Source organism: Cebus imitator, unplaced genomic scaffold, assembly GCF_001604975.1.
Source record: "Cebus imitator isolate Cc_AM_T3 unplaced genomic scaffold, Cebus_imitator-1.0 Scaffold150, whole genome shotgun sequence".
NCBI classification, from domain to species: Eukaryota; Metazoa; Chordata; class Mammalia; order Primates; family Cebidae; genus Cebus; species Cebus imitator.
The window spans coordinates 5,513,426-5,530,298 of record NW_016107465.1 but is presented as its reverse complement, the minus strand read 5'-3'; the positions used below and the strand labels follow the sequence as shown (position 1 = coordinate 5,530,298).

Here is a 16,873-nt window from a genome sequence, read left to right as displayed (position 1 = left end):
AGCACAATTACATGAAGCTATAATCCATGCTTTTTGTCACCAGTAGAGGAGGGGAATCCGATAAATAAGGTTGGAGAACAGAACGTTGAGAGGAACCCCCAGCCTCCTCCTTGTTCAGACACTGTGGGTGAAATAAAAGCAACAAAACAAAGTCTGAGTGATGGTGCCCAGAGTGCCTTAGACTAAAACTGGAGTCCAAACAAAAAGAGCTTAATTTTCTTGACCAATCAAATATATTTTTAGTAACTCTTCAATTATCGTATCACTGAAACACACGCTCCCAGAAGGCATTTTAATTTACCTAATACAGTTTCTGCCTATTCTTGTCCATGTTTTTTAAACATTTTCCTGGCCTTACTACTTACTCCAAAACTTCTCCTTGTCAGAGAAGGCATATTTCGTGACAATTTCCATCTATCAAATTGTAGTGAGTTTTGCTGCTTTTAGACAACTGCCATAGACCTATTTAGATAAACTGTTCAGAGGACCTATCTCTGAAGCCTAACCACCTCCACTGACCATCTGTGCACTGAAAACAAACACTTTGACTCAATACTCAAAGGGAACTTTCATTTGGAGACATTTTAAAGGGAGAAATATGCATACAATCCTAAGCCAACAAGACTTTACATTTTGGTTTGTGATAGGGAAAATACATGCACAAATGAAGCCTGGGGAAGCCTAAATGCAAAATGGCATAATCCAGCAGAAGGACAGCAGGCTTCTCCAACACTCAATCATTTTCAGTCACACTATGTTGTCCAGTAACCTGTGCTGATAATTCCTCATGAATAAAATGCCAGCATTATCATCTGCAGCTACATTGTTGACATGCTTTTGCTATTTCACTAAAAATACCATTAATTTTCTGGCTTCACAACAGCTGAGCTACTCCGCATTTGAATATACAAAAGAGTATTTTGTTTAAACCAAATTAAAAGCGTTCCAGTAAATGACTTCCATTTTGCTAGCTATACTATTTTAGCATATACTGTTCTTCTTAATTTTCCCCACCTCAGCGTCATGCCTGTCATCTCCCCAGTCCAAAATACTTCTATTATTAAAATTTTTTTAAGTTGAGGAGAGGGAATCTGGAAACCGACTATTTCTGTTGTAATATTCTTGGCCTGTAAGTCACCTGATTGGCATGATAAAGAGTGTGGCTTTTTGAGGGTTACAAGGTATGGTGGCCTCCTTGATTCTCTCACCTCTGTGAGCCAAGGTACATAAGCAACAAAATTTTCCAGTATGGTATCAGAAGGGAAAACTGCTATATACACACACAGAATACACCTGCCACTTTCCATCTAGATAAGTTCCGACATCCTCCACTTAAGTCAGAAAGAAAACCACTACTCCTGCCAAGCCCTCCTGGCATCTCACCACTTTATTTGTTCCCATTTGTATCTAATGCTTTTGTCAACAGTTCAACAAAAGTCAAAGCAAACAACCCAGTGCAAACACTGGGAGTAACAGCAACAAGCATGAATCCTTCACAATTATCCAGCCCAGCTGCTCACAGCTCGTCTGGGCTGCTTTCATTAACAACAGTGTCAACAAAAGACTGAAACCCACCCAATAACTAGATGGGTCAATACCGCCACTATATTCCTGCTGTAGAAGGAAACGCTGTTCTCCTTAGTTGCTTGGGCAAACATGTAGAATAATTCAGTCAGATGGACAAGTGCTTGTCTAATCATTTGTTATGTGAATTATTCAACGACTTTTCACGTAAACTACTAAACAGGGCTCTTCAAATATTTCTGTGGCACTTCCAGCTGTCCAACTGCAGAAGTGCATAAAAGGAACAAAGGCAGATGAAAAGAGAAATCAAGACCTGAGTTAGTTCCCAGTGATAATCTTTAGTTTAAGAATCTCGAATCTTCATGACTAATCCCTTTAGGACTAACCCTTGCCTGGCATTTTCACCAACGCCCAATCTTTATAATGTGGACCAGATTGAGGGTGGGGTCGTGTAGAAAGTCTGACTTTGAAGCTCCACTATCTTTACCTTGCTCAACTTTAAAGGTACCTCCCCACCTCCCTTTCACAAGCACTTGCAGTAGGTATGATATGCACTTAGGATTTTTAATGGAGTATTTTATAAACAGACTACAAAGCACAGTGTCAAGGCAGCTGTTCCTAAATATTATCTTTTATATTTCAAATATATGTTATATTTTAGAATTTCTTGGATAAATTTAGATTTAAAATATTAATATTTATTTAACAAAGAATTATCTTAAGACAAAACAGTTCTAACTTCCATTTCTTTCCTCTTAAATGTATAGCTTGTGAAATCAAGTACAAACCAAGCAGCCTGATGAGAAGGGCCCCTGACTTGGGCCCTGGCCCTCAGCTGGGTGAGACTCACCCTGTAAGACAAGGGGATATGCCCACACACAGTACTTTTCCATGGCCTCTACACCAAGAGCTGGGTACCCAGGACCTGAAATTCCCTGCCCAGACACCCCAGGCCCACTTCCAGAGTTTACTCAGTCCTCTTCCTAAGGCCTCCAAGGGTTAGATCAAGCTGCTGGTTTGAGTGTTTCTAGATCTGAGGGCAGCAACGGGGGTTTGATGAAGCTCTGAAGTGATAACTAGGGTGTGTACAAGAAAATATGTGAGGGCCCACATGGTTAATGCAACGAACTCCAAAAGTGCCTGAGAATTTTAAATTCCAACCTGGCCTTTCAGGTCATCTCTAAGGTGTATTTATTTACTGGATTTATAACTTTTAAATACTTTGGTATGGTATGAGGGCCTCCATTTGGACTCTTTCACTGACAGTTTTTGGTAGCCCAGTCTTAAAATGCTGAAGCCACTGCAATCACCAAATGTTTCCATGTAATATTGTGGGTCTAAGAAAACAAGCGACATTTTTTTTCCCCTAAACATTTTCACTTTTATAGATCCATGTATCTATAACAGTAATTAAAATATTGATTTTATTTCTATTACTGCTTTTAAACACAGTAAGAGTTTAAAAGTTAAAAACAAAATTCAATAATTATTGCTATTTACCAGCTTAGTACATAGGGACAGGATAGAGATTTTAACAAACTGTCAAACACAGATGAGGGGGTTGGGCACGATGGCTCATCCCTGTAATCTTAACACTCTGGGAGGCAAACGCAGGTGGATCACTTGAGGTCAGAATTTTGAGACAAGCCTGGCCAACAAGGTAGAACCCCATCTCTACCAAAAAATACCCCCCAAAAATTGGCAAGGCATGGTGGCTTGCGCCTGTAATCCCAGCTACTTGGGAGGCTGAGGCAGAAGAATCACTTGAACCCAGGAGGCAGAGGGTACAGTGTACCGAGATTGTGCCTCTGCACTCCAGCAATTTGGGTGACAAAGCAAGACTGTCTCAAAAACAAAAACAAAAACTGAACAAAAACAAACAAACACAAACCAAAATAAAGCACCATACAGATGAAGGAAACAGCAGAGATTCATGCTCATTCTACCTCATTTCTGCTTCTGATTATAGCCAGTTTATTCTGCCGCTTGTAATTGTAGAATTTTTACTTTTTACCACCAGTGTCTACAGATTTTTAGTTCTTGGCATAAAAAATTGTGCTTTCAAAAACCAACTACTACTCCAGGACATAGAAAACAAAATTTGAGAAACTTTCTTCCTTCTAAAGATCTCTAATAATCCCAGAAGTACCCTGACACATAAATATGCTGTGTGAAGGTACTTCTGAAGCTGGCTTCAAGTAACAACTAGAAAGTTGGCAATTTTTAAAAATACTCTTGAAAGAAGAAAATACCATCAGAGCTACATGGGAGCAGCAAAACATAAATAAAATTATTTACTTATTTTTAAATCAGAGAAATCACCTGAAAAGCAAGTGAAGGTATTCAAATGCCAAAAAGTAAGATGACAAATATTTTAGCTGTATAGTCCAATTGTTCTGCTGATTCCTACAAAACACTTTCTGAATTCGAGTAAAAGGCCCATATCCAGATCGGGAGTCGACAGAATGTTGCCACTGGCATTACTGTCAGTGTTTGATGAAGGTTCACGTTTGCATGTATTTGCACATCAGCCCTGGCAGCTTCCTGGGAAGACTGCCTTCAGAGCTAGCCCTCCAATCATCATAAACTGGTTTTATATGCACATTTTAAAGAATTCAGGACTCACCAGACGCTGTGAGAAATGAAGAGGAACAATCCATTAATATATTTTATTCTACTCAGAAGGCAGCATATCGCAGTTCCATATTTTAATAGGAAAATGATTTGAAGGAAGGGATTGTATCTAATCTTTACTATGCACCCCCAGTACAGTACAGGCCTGTTTGCCCTCCAGCTGCTGAATCAATACCTACTGACTAACTTTAAATATTTTATTTAGACTGCAAGTTCATCTATCAATACCAACAGGTTTCAAAGTCAGAAATCATTAAATAATTTTGAGTTAAAAATCAGGAAAATCTCTCAGCCACAGAGGTATAGCTGGGCCTTTTTAATACCAAAGGAAAATATACAAAGAACTGACAAAGAGTTCTTCCCACTTAAATATCTTTCGGTACTAATGCAATCGAACAAATCAAATGGACTACTATGTAGCAGAGACTTTCGTCTTAATACATTTGTTAAAGAAAATTTTCACCCTATTAACCAAATAGACAACATCCATTGTGAAACATTTCATATATAATATTCTTTTATTTCTCCCCAGGAAAGAGGGTTGACCCATAAGGAAGAATAAAGAGAAAGAAAAAAAAAAGAGGCACAAAGAGAAAAAAAGGAAGAAATGAGAAGGGAATTGAAAATGACAAGGGTGAGCAAAACAGTTTACAAGTGAGCATCTGGTATTGACAGGAGGAACTGAACACAGTCTGTATAGTCACGCTGAAGTCTAGAAGGAAGATGGCAATTTGAAAAAAGGGAGGGAAGAAGTGGCAGGGGGAGGGAGGCAGGAGGGAAAGAACAGAAGAGGTCAGGGGTGGGGGAGTAACTAACTAACCTAAGTATTACTCCTGGATGCTTACCTATAGAGTCATAATTTGCTCTTACTCCCAAAGGCAAAAATGTCACCAGCTTAGTTTAAAATTTCCTTAAATAAGATCAGACTAGGTTACTACCAGATTTTATCATCAAAACAGATTCCAGCCTATGCATCCAATTCAGGAGTCTCATTCAGAGCAGTGACAGTCCAATATGGTTTGGTTATAATCCCTGAGACCGGGGCTGGGCCAAGGATGTGGAATAACTCAGCTTTCAAGTCCTGATAACTGTGGTACAAACACAAGTGATTATTTCAATTTTCTCTGCAGATTATTTTTTCAGGGCAACCCAATAAACCCAATAATGCCTAGATTTACTAGAAAATTTTTTATTCATTTCCCCATGCACCAGAAAGTAAGCTAATAACATCCCACCGAGAGTGCTGTCAGGCTAAATCCCTGCACTGCTGAATGCACTGCCGGGATAAATCTCCCTTCACTTTCCATTCCACCATCCACTTTAGGGCAAGGCCCTGGGGACTGCTCCAGATTACCCCTCTGAACGCAGTGTCACAGGCACAAGCCCGAGTGGTCCAATCAGTGCCAAGAAAAGAACAAACTAAAAAAGATTAATTCACAGATGTTCATGCATTTCACATACACTGTGCCCCATGGCCCGTTGCTAGGGCAACGGGAGACCACCAGTGCGCGCTTTATTGGCTTTATGAAGTGCGTCTCTGGGACTATAGTCCGAGAAACGCTGCATAATAATAGTGTGGCTTTTCTGAAGCCTTGTTTTGTGTTTATCCACATTTAACCTTCTGAGTATTATAAAGAGCACCCTTATGCACAGCTTTCAAGCACTCCTCCCTTCCCCCCAAAACTGCCACAACTTTCTATCTAGAAACATTGAACTGCGTCTCTTAGGGGTTCCTTTTGGGAAGACCCATGTTTAAACTGCTCTACCAGTTCTGTGACCAAAAAAAAAAAAAAAAAAAAAAATCTATAACCATTTAAAGATCACTACTATATTGGTGAAGCTAACCATATCAGCCACCCAAAACTGAATACATACATGCCTCGTTTTCATGAAACCAGGGGAACCTAGGTTTTGAATATCAGGAGTCAGTTTTAGCCAGAAGGAAAGTCAAAACCATCAAGCCACATCAGGGTCTGTCAGAGAAGCAGCATCATCCAATAGAACTCTCTGTAGCAGTGGGAAGGTTCTGTATCTCTGCTGTTTTGGCAGTTTCTACAGCCATGTATGGCTAACTAAGCACTCAATATGTGGCTACTACAACTGGGAAAATGGGTTTCAAAATTCTATTTCACTTTAACTAATTTAATTTTATTTAAATGGCTTTATGTGACTAGTGGCTACACCCATATTGGCCAGGGCAGCCTCAGAGGCTGACCAAACAACTATGTGCATTTTTAAAAGTTCCTAAAACACTGTCTCTTCAAGCTTTCAGTTTCTGCTTAATTCATAAAAATATAACTTCAAGTAAATGTACACAGAATGGTCTTCATGACTGCTGTTGCCACGAGCTGTGCCAGTTCCAATCAGCCAGAGTCTTTGTGAAAAAGGCCAAGGGAACAAGACTAACTTTCCCCTCCTTCTTCACCCCCACCCCCACCCAGGTTGGGAGGTTAAAATCACAAATGTCACAACTCTCAGAGCAGTAGCACAGATCAAGTGTTAATCTAAAGGGAAGGGGTGGGTAAGGGGGAGAACACAGGCTCGTGGGGGCCAGGGAGGATCTGGAATGAAGAGGAGAAAAATAAAGCCAGTGAATAGATCAATAGAAGCAACAGCTTACATTCAGATTCACAGGAGAAAGAACACACGGAGACAATCATTTCCTGGGAAAAGCTCAAGCCTAATGAGAATTTACTCTGCTCCTTTATGCGACAACCAGTCCTTTTGTGGCACGGGCTTCCTGACTGACAGGAACCCGGGGCCCCTTAATAGGATTTCCATATTATTTCCAACACCTGCCCAGAAGTTATTTGTTTACATTGAAGGAGGCAAGATTCTCAAATCAGACATCTGCTTCTAGTTCAGGCATATCTTAGGAAACCATCTAGAAAGCAGCTTTGTTACCATGGTGACATTTTTATTTTCCTCCTTTAGTTGGCTCAAAACATTAGCATTTCCAATTTTATTTTGTTGTTCAAAAGGCCAAATGTCGCTCAAGAAAACAGAAGTTTTAAAAAAAGATAAATAGAATTCTCAAAATTCTCCAGAATAATTAAAATGACTATAAGGAGCAATAAATAAAAAGGAGATCTTATTATATAGCCTACTGGCTTCTCTCACTGGGTGGCATCACTAACTTGTTTACCTCCCCTCCCCCCGCCCTCTTCTCTTCTCAAATTTGAAGTCAGCGCTTGAAAAGTAGCCATTTAAAAAGAAGATTCAAGAATCCTTCAGGATATGATATAATTAAATAATGAGTCCATTTCCATGAAAAAGAATTGCTCATGCTCACCCTTATCTCCATATCTTAGAAAGTTCACTTACAGCAAGAATACTTAAGACATTTTAACTTCCACCTTACTGCCTGAGTTTCAGTAAAAGAGGAGGGAGGTGAGGGAAAGAGTAAGCTTTTCATGAACTTTTAGTGGTTGCAGAGGAGATGGAATATTAAACAGTGTCAGCGAAGAAAGGTGGAACACACGTAAATGGATTACATGTATGCATGTGTTGTTCTCCAGTTTCTAGTGAAGAGGCAAAACTGAACCCAGGGGTGGAAGGAGGAGGGCACTTACCCGCCAACTGCAACTTTCACAAATAAGTGGGAATTTCTTACTCTTTTTTTTTTGAGATAGAGTCTTGCTCTGTCACCCAAGCTGGAGTGCAGTGGCGCGATCTCAGCTCACTGCAACCTCCGCTTCCTGGGTTCAAGCAATTCTCCTGCCTCAGCCTCCCAATTAGCTAGGATTACAGGTACCCACCACCACAGCCAGCTAATTTTTTGTATTTTTAGTAGAGACGGGGTTTCACCGTGTTAGCCAGGATGGTCTCGATCTCTGGACCTTGTGATCCGCCTGTCTCAGCCTCCCAAAGTGCTGGGATTACAGGTGTGAGCCACCGCACCCGGCCATAAGTGGGAATTTCTTAAATTACAATACTACTACTCTCAGCTTAAAATGTTTTTTGAAGCAGTATAATTGATCACATACAAAAACAATTGGATTGGTTCTAAATAATGAATAATCTGATAAAGTTAAAGCAATGTGACTTACCTTATTCAACATTTAGATTCAAAGAAAAACAACTAAGTATTCAACTCTAACATTTCCAGTTTTGACTTGCCAAGTCTAAGCAGCATTACTGAGTTCTGAAATAACTGTATGATCTTCATTTAACAGCAAGCTTATTAAAAACAATCAAAAACTCTTTCAGAAAGTACTACTCAGCCCCTCAGCAAACTTCCTATTACTCTTTTGTGAAGCTGAATTCTCTTCAACCCTGTCACAAGGCAGTTGCCATTTTAGTAATCAGATATGACTCTGTAAGTCCAAAATTACAGCTCTTATTAGTGGGAATCCCAAGTGTAGAGAGAGTCTTTCACCCAGAAGATAGCTGAGCTACTTCAAATCACCATAGAACAAAATACATTAGTTGGACAGAGGAAAGTGTTGCAGAAATAGTTTAAGAAAGCAAGAAGTAAGAGTTTAAACTACCCTGCCCCATGGGTGATTTTATAATTTTTCCAGAGTAGGTTAGTGTTACTTAACCACATACAAAAAAAAAAAAGAAAGAGGAAGGAAGGAAGGAAGGAAGGAAGGAAGGAAGGAAGGAAGGAAGGAAGGAAGGAAATGATGGGGAACAATTCTTTGAAATTATTCCATTGGAAGAAGTATCTACATTTTGAGAAACAAATGCTTTTGAAATTCAAGTGCCAACTATTAACACTTAAATAAATCTTGGGATCCTCTAAATTTTTTTAAATGTTAACTATAAACTTTATAACATTTTCACAAGAAATGAATGCATCCTAATTAAGAAAATTAGAAATACTAAACATCGGGATGATAATGTCTGTCTAAAAACTAACAGGGTTGGTTTATGGAGGGAAAGGATTAAACCATTTTGCCAAATCAGCTGGAGAAAGCCAACCTGCCACCCAGCCCGCCCCTGTTAATTAATATTTGTTCTGCTTCAGCAATCGGTGGAGGAGGGTGCTGCAAAACAAGCGTGTCTCCCAGAGTCACATCATTAATCCATTTATGCTCACCACCTGAGGACCAGCTATGCCCTAAAGATACTTATTCATCTGTTTGACAAACAAACAATTACCACATACTTTTTGGAATTAGGACACCTGTTACATTTCATGCGGTTTACATGCCTAAAGGCAGGTATCAGTTAATACTGAACAAATTACTGCAACATAGATCCACAGAACAAAACTTCTTGATTGTTACTTGATAACTGTAAATAGTTATGGTAAAAATAAATATCTAAAAGTATTATAAACAAAGAATTAAAAAGCAACAGTAATGCCAAAACACTTCATTTCAAATTACCATGTTATTTTGGGAAACTGAAAGAGTTACAACCTTAAACACTTGAAAGGCATAATTTATCACCCTACCGCCCAATCCCTCAAATGATTTCTACACTTCTAACCACTGTGTTTATTTTTTTTATTTTTTATTTTATTTTTTTTTGAGACAGAGTCTCACTCAGTCGCCAGGTGCCAGGCTGGAGTGCAGTGGCACGATCTCAGCTCACTGCCACCTCTGCCTCCGGGATTCAAACAATTCTAATGCCTCAGCCTCCCGAGTAGCTGGGACTACAGGCACGCACCACCACGCCCAGCTAACCACTGTGTTTATTTGGCTGATGGTATGGCCAACTTTACTGCTGAAACATAACCTATGGTATAAGATTTTTATTTCAAAATTTGCTTCTAGGACAGGATTAAATAACACATAAGAAAATAGCTATATTCCAAATACTTAGAAGAATGCCTTAAGTTACAGCCTTGAGATCAATGGAGATTAAATGACTTGTTGACACACAGCTTGCCTAGTGGTAGAGGGGATTGTTGAAGAACCTGGCATAGCCTTCCTACAGAATGGCTCCTATTCTAAATGATTCAATGTGCTTCCTTGAGGTTTCAAGAATACTTTATGCTGAATTACACCAGGAAAAGCCTTTTCCTTATAATGGGAAAATGGGATAGGAGAATGAAGTCTAGTTTTGCCTGCACACGTTGGTGATGAACAATGAAATGGATTTTACCGATAATCAAGGCAGTAAGATACCTAAAAATGTATGCTCAACATAAAAAGGTAGAATTCTATTTCTATTCCTTAACCTTGAAACACAGACTATCAAGTACTTGAAATACAAATCCACTATCCAAATAAGTATTGCTCAAGTTAGGCTTTTTAAAACATATTTTAAAATACGATTTTAAAAATATATTAAGTACTTCTATTTCCTTATTAGGTGGTATCCCTGATTCCCCATGCCCCAAATGAGTAAAGTTATCTCCCCCTAAATTTGATCTTCTTGAGGGGAAGAATCTTAATCTCTTTGTGGAATTGTATAAGAGGACAAATCAAAGATTAGTTTGAGAAGGAAATTATGAGTTAGGCAGTGGCATAAAACAAAAATGTTTTTAATGAGAAAGACTTAGATTAAAAGAGACTTAACAGAGATCACAACAAAATAAAATGGATCCTATTCAAATCCCATTTCAAGCAAACCAATTATTTGAAACAATCAAAGAAGCTTGATTATAAGCTGGGTATCAGAAGATATCAAAGAATTATTTTACTAAGTAATTAAAAGCATTATGGTTATCTAAAAAAAAAAGGTTCACTATTTAGAGAATGTGTTCATTTTGCATATTGAAGTAGATAGGAACAAAATGTATACTATCTGGGATTTGTTTTCAAATACTTCAGCAAAGAAAAAAGAATAAAAACGTGGCTACATATTGATAGCTCTTATACTTAGTTGCTGGGTGTATAGGGGGTTCTCTGTACTTTGTAGTAAGTTTCAAATTTTTAATAACTTAGAATGAAACTGGGTCACCCAAAGAGCTTCCCTTCCCTTTGAGGATGGCACTGGCTATGTGACCTCTGACAGGCCTTCAAACCTCTAAACCTTTCTTCAGGTATGAAATAAGGGTACGCACAACACCACCTACCTTCACTGGTCAAATCTAACCTATGAGCTATACATGCAGTGGGGGCTGCTCATAGATCAGTAGGACTGAGTGGGCACTGGATCCACCTTATTTTTCCCTAGGTTAGAGTAGAAAGAGGAAGTGCTACGGCCCTCAATTAGACAATGTCTCTTCTCAGATTACTGATTACTGAGGGGAAAGAGACCAAAAGCCCATGACTTTTGTTTGCTTCAACGTTCTTTAGTGTTTTGTGGAGTTCATCGATCCCACCCTTTTCAATCTAGCTTTCTATTATTTTATGCCTTTGTCTTTTTATAATACACACTTCTAAAGTCTGAAGTAATACAAATTTATCCCACAAAGTTATTTCCCAAATGGTAACATTCCTACTTAAAGGGGTGTATGAAGTAATCATTCTGTTAATTCAGGCTAAAAACCCACTTTCACCTGTAACATCCAACTAATGAGGCAAAAGTGCTTTCTTGGCCCGAATCACGCCCTTCAATTTGAACATAAAAGTAACCTTTTTCTAATTTTCCGCTGATAAACCTTTATTGTCAACAGAACAACTGTGAGATAGAAAAAAGCAACGTATGATGTTTTAGTCATCTATGCCCCAAAATATACACGTGGCAGAATAAAAAGGCATTTCCTTAAACACAAATAATGAATGAATAACCATAAAAACCTTTAAATAAAATCAAGGAATTTGCACAGGAAAAAGTATATATACCCACAGAAAAGCATTTAGCTAAAAAATAATTATAGGTAAATTAAAAAAAACAAAGTGCACCATCCATACTCATTATGCCAACAAAAATTACAAAAACTATAAAGTTCAACATTGGCGGATTGTGTGGCAACATATTCAAACACTGCATTTGGCATTTTAAATTAGTACAGAGTTTTAGGAGATCAATTTGGCACTGCACAAGTCACTAAAAATGATCACACTCTTTGATGATGCATCCAGCACTCTGGGCTTGAAGACATTCCAATGAAATAACAAAAATAAAAACACCACCACTCAGAGGGAAAAAATGTTTGTACTGGGTAAGCATAGGCACAGAGGGAAAAAATATTTGTACTTCTGCTATATTTTACAGATAAAAAAGGCAAATCCCTCATAGATCTGACTTGAGAAGGTGATTGCACTCAGGATAAAACACAGGAGAACCAGGAAGATACATAAAAAGGACTTACAAAACAATAGAGAATGCACAATAGCAACTTGGGTGAGGCCATGGAGCTACCAGCATTTGGTGATGGTGAATTCTGGGACTTATATTTAAGCTGATCTTGATTTTGGTGCCTATTTTTGCTAGCTGGAATTATGTAGACATTTGGGATGGAATGCAAAATAACACTAATTTATGAACCTCAGATTCTTACCAAGTTTTAGGCAATTTTGGTCTTCACAGCTCTGTATCATTACCCTTGTTCAGTCACTCAAAAACTGGAGAGTGCTATGAAAAACCTAATGACTCTGGGCAGCTGACTCCTCTTAATGAACCGGAACCTCCATAAAGTAGGAAGCTCCTGGCAGCATGTGGGAATGTCCCCTCTGACACCATTTTAGAGCCAATTACTTTGCCCCTTGGCTCTCAATGAGAGGAGGTGGGCAATGGAAGATTCCATCACCTCAGAAAACATGTCCTTAGAATCACTTATGCCTTTTCTAGGGATGAGAGAAATGGTTCTCAATACTCAAAAGATGGTGAGAACACTCCCACTTAACCTACTTTGGATTCCTTTTGGAGAGATAAATTTGGGCTTTCTGCCCTACCATTAAGGGTGAGAGTAAATCACAGTCTGTGTTTCTTGCCATTTTCAGGCCTCAAATGTGGGACTTACTGTTAGGCACATGGAGTCACTGGATAGCCAAGTGACAAGCAAGGAAGGCTGCAAGTGTCATGGCTCCTGACCTCCACAGCCCTACAACACACACTGGTCTAGTTTCTCATCACCAAGGAAATTGATCCTTGGGCTCCTACAGTGCTTTCTCCTTTAGATCCGTATTTACATTCTCCACCTTTGTTAAAAACTTCAGCTACAGGTCTGCAAATAACAGGCTTAGGAATGAACTTGGCTATAGGAGCTATAGAAAACAAGCTCAGTAAAGCCAACAGTATGCGATTTAGTGGCCACAGAACTTCCGAGAAGAGAAAGACAGAGGAGAAAAAAGGCCCAACACGTTAACAAGTGAATTTCTTTCATTTTACTTGGCATCTAAAGGTAAAGTATCTTAATTACTTGAATCTTTACAGTAAGTTTAAATTTATAGTTGATAAGCTATTCTGAAATCTGCCCTGTTTAACAATCTGTAACGTCAAGAAAACATTTTAAAGCGTCTCTCACAATTAAACCCATCTACAACCTTGTATAAATCAAAATTTTGCTACCATATCAAAATGTTCCACTGGGGCTGTATAAGATTGCCCACATCCTCATTACATGCAACACTAATTACTACCAGCAGATTCAGAATTTTCTGCACATTAGAGGCTTTTAGAGGAGCTATAAAAAATTTCAGGCACCATTAATTTAAATTTGTATTGAAATTTCCTTTTGACAGATGGCCAAAAATTACTTATTACTTAGAGTACCAGAGCTGCCTGTTTGCACATTAGAAAAGGAAAGGGAAAAATTAAAAGCAAGAAGGAAATTTATGTCACATTCATTACCTGTTAAATGTTAAGGAGTATTATCTTGCATAAATAAATTATTTCATACAAGCTCAACTCCAGCTGCAGGCAGCTGGCATGCTCTGGCTGATAAAAGCCATCTAGAGTCACACAGCAGACAGTCGTAAAAAGCCCCTCTTAACCAGGAACCACTTATGGGAGGACGATCGATGGAACAAGCAACTAAAACTGCTTCTCTGAGCATCACCGAACACATTCAGAAAAATTAGCAAACTATTTTACCTTGTACAACTATAGGACAGCCCCAGACCCGGCATAATACAACTTCACATTTGAGAATGGTACCCAACCAAAACATCTATTAATAGTTGCCATTCCATAATAAATCAAGGCAAAATTATCAGCCTTTCTTTTTTGTTTTTCCCCTGGCTTCTGGCTATATAGATACTCATTTCCAGGCTCACCCTGAATGATTATAGATGATTTCATAACACATCCACTCTTGCATGAGAGAATAAGAAAATGTAATTGACACAAAAGTGTGCACTGAAGTATAAATATTTTCACAGTCTTCTGGGAGTGGAGGCTTTTGTTTAGTTCACTGGACTCCCTAAAGGTATATATTTATAATAAGAAAGCAGGGAATGTTTATATTATGACCTCAGAATAACTAGACAGGCTTTCAAAGGCTGGTATCAGTTAATCCTAGTCACTGAATTTACTTAATATTTCCTAAGTACACAGGTGTGAAACACTTAATATAATTTGAATAAGAATGCTTTTTTAATCTAGGTATTGATATGCATATGATATAACAAAATACACAACTGTAAATGCATAATTAAATAATTCAGTGTGTGCAGTTATAATAGTAAATGTTGACATTTATATGGGAGTACAGATGCCCTTTCAAATTACAAAGATTCTTGAAGGGTAAAACAGATAGACTCAAGTTTTATTTTCCATTATTTAAGGGCTCTAAAAAAAAAAATTCCTTTTCATTGTAAAACAAGAAGGAGTAAAAAGGCATTCAAAGTGCTAGCACAGTGGTTTGGGGGGAAGATTTAATCTTCATATACATAATTCCATTAAAAACTGCAAGATATAACTACCTATACCGCAAAACATTCAACTGTTGTAAAATATAAAGAAATTGGCAAATTTGTACCTCAGCCAATGCTTGAGAAATGTCCTTTCCTTCTAACCAATAAGTAACATAAACGCATATGTAATACATATGTAATACAATTATGCATAATACAATGGTGTATTTATATTGTATCTGGTTCATAAGTGATCACGTCAGTTTTCATGTTTTACTCATTTCCTGCCATGGCAGTCTGGTTTTCTTGTTTGCTTACTAAATAAACACAGGTATCCTTAGCACATCTCGTTCTGGAGGTATAGAAGCATATCCAAATCATTAGGCCCTAAATACTTTTCCTCTTTCCCCACAACTTGTCTAAAAAGGGATACAAAAGGCAGATAAGACAGATACAAAACCTAAAGAGAATTAACTTATACTGGAAACCAAAATGTTAATTTAAAAGAAAAAAAAAATCTGGTGAAAAAAATTCACTTAAATTTAAAAGAGAAAATTATTTCTAGTGATAAAAAAAATTACACCATTCACTTAAATAAGTGTTTTGATAAAGAGTTTTGTAGGTTGGAACTGTTTCCTTAAATATGAAACTCATATGTATTTCTTTACACACCAATTTATTTACTTCATTTCATTGTTATCTTACAGCCAGAGCCTAAGTGAAGAAAAGCAGTTTTGTTTTGTTTTTTTCACATAGCAAATAATAAAATGAGCAGTCCAAGACAGATCTTGCAGTTCAACCTTGGTCTACAAATCTCTGATTCTGACAGAGAAATGGGACCTTAAAAAAAAAAAAAATCAACCACACACCTGAAGGTAATTTTAAAAAGTTCAGTTAACCACTACTTTGTAAAGCAAAAGAAATCATTCTCTAAATGTCAAAGAATGCTTTACTAGATTCATTCAAATCATTTACAGCCCTTTTAAGCCATTCTTCAGTCTGTAAATTTTGAGTCCTACCTTGATGGAGTCTCTGTCTATATGCAAAACAGCAGCAACACAAGCACATAAAGTGGTGGGAAGAAGAAAAAAGAGAAGTACTAGTTAGTTTACATAAAATCATACTAATCTACCAAACTTGATCTCTGCTAAATAATAAATTACACAGATGTCAACTGTGCCGTAAAGTTAATTATTAATACTGTTCAACCAAATTCACAAAGTACCAATCTACTTTTGACACAATTTCAGAAGAACCAAAGCTAGACATTCTTATTATCTGCGCTCCTTATAGATTTTTCCACTTAAGAAAGTATTTACAGGCTGGGCTCAGTGGCTCACGCCTGTAATCCCAGTACTTTGGGAGGCCGGGGCGGGTGGATCACGAGGTCAGGAGTTCAAGACCAGCTTGACCGACATGGTGAAACCTGGTCTCTACTAAAAATACAAAAATTATGTGGGCATGGTGGCACATGCCTGTAATCCCAGCTACTCAGGGGGCTGAGGCAGGAGAATTGCCTGAACCTGGGGGGCGGAGGTTGCGGTGAGCCAAGATCGTGCCACTGCACTACAGCCTGGGCAACAAAGTGAGACTTTGTCTCAAAAAAAAAAAAAAGTATTTATAATCATGCATCAACTCTGTACCATAGCATTAAGATAACTGGATAACAAATTACAGTGTTTCTAATGTCAGAGATGGAAATTTATGCTTATGTGATAAAAATCACTGACTAATATTATAATTCATATTAAGGATGCTGAAATGGGGATATGAGTTTTTAATTATGAACTACACCTTTCAAGCCAACGAATCACCCATGTGCTAAGTAAATTCCCAGATAGGAATGATAGGAGAGACTTTTTCATCTTCACTTCTGTCATTAACTAATAAAAATTTTCAGTAAGCACCATAGGAAAACAACAGTCACATTAAAATGTTTCTTCTCCATCATCTACCTTAGTGGAAGAATGAAATCAACCTAGAAGGAGCACAACTGGCCTTTAAATCAATTAATTGCATAATAATTATGTTGGTCTTACAGGAAGAAATTAGTTAATTTCATGCTTCTAAACAGA

The 16,873-nt window shown here is 37.9% G+C and overlaps 1 protein-coding gene across 1 annotated transcript in view; it reads right to left on the bottom strand.

Moving 5' to 3' along the window:
• The window catches only part of TLE4 (TLE family member 4, transcriptional corepressor), a 146,672-nt gene that overhangs the window by 54,466 nt on the left and 75,333 nt on the right, over nt 1-16,873 (bottom strand). The window contains 1 exon segment of the mRNA XM_037743746.1: nt 15,818-15,834. Within this exon segment, the coding sequence (XP_037599674.1) occupies nt 15,818-15,834 (17 nt within the window).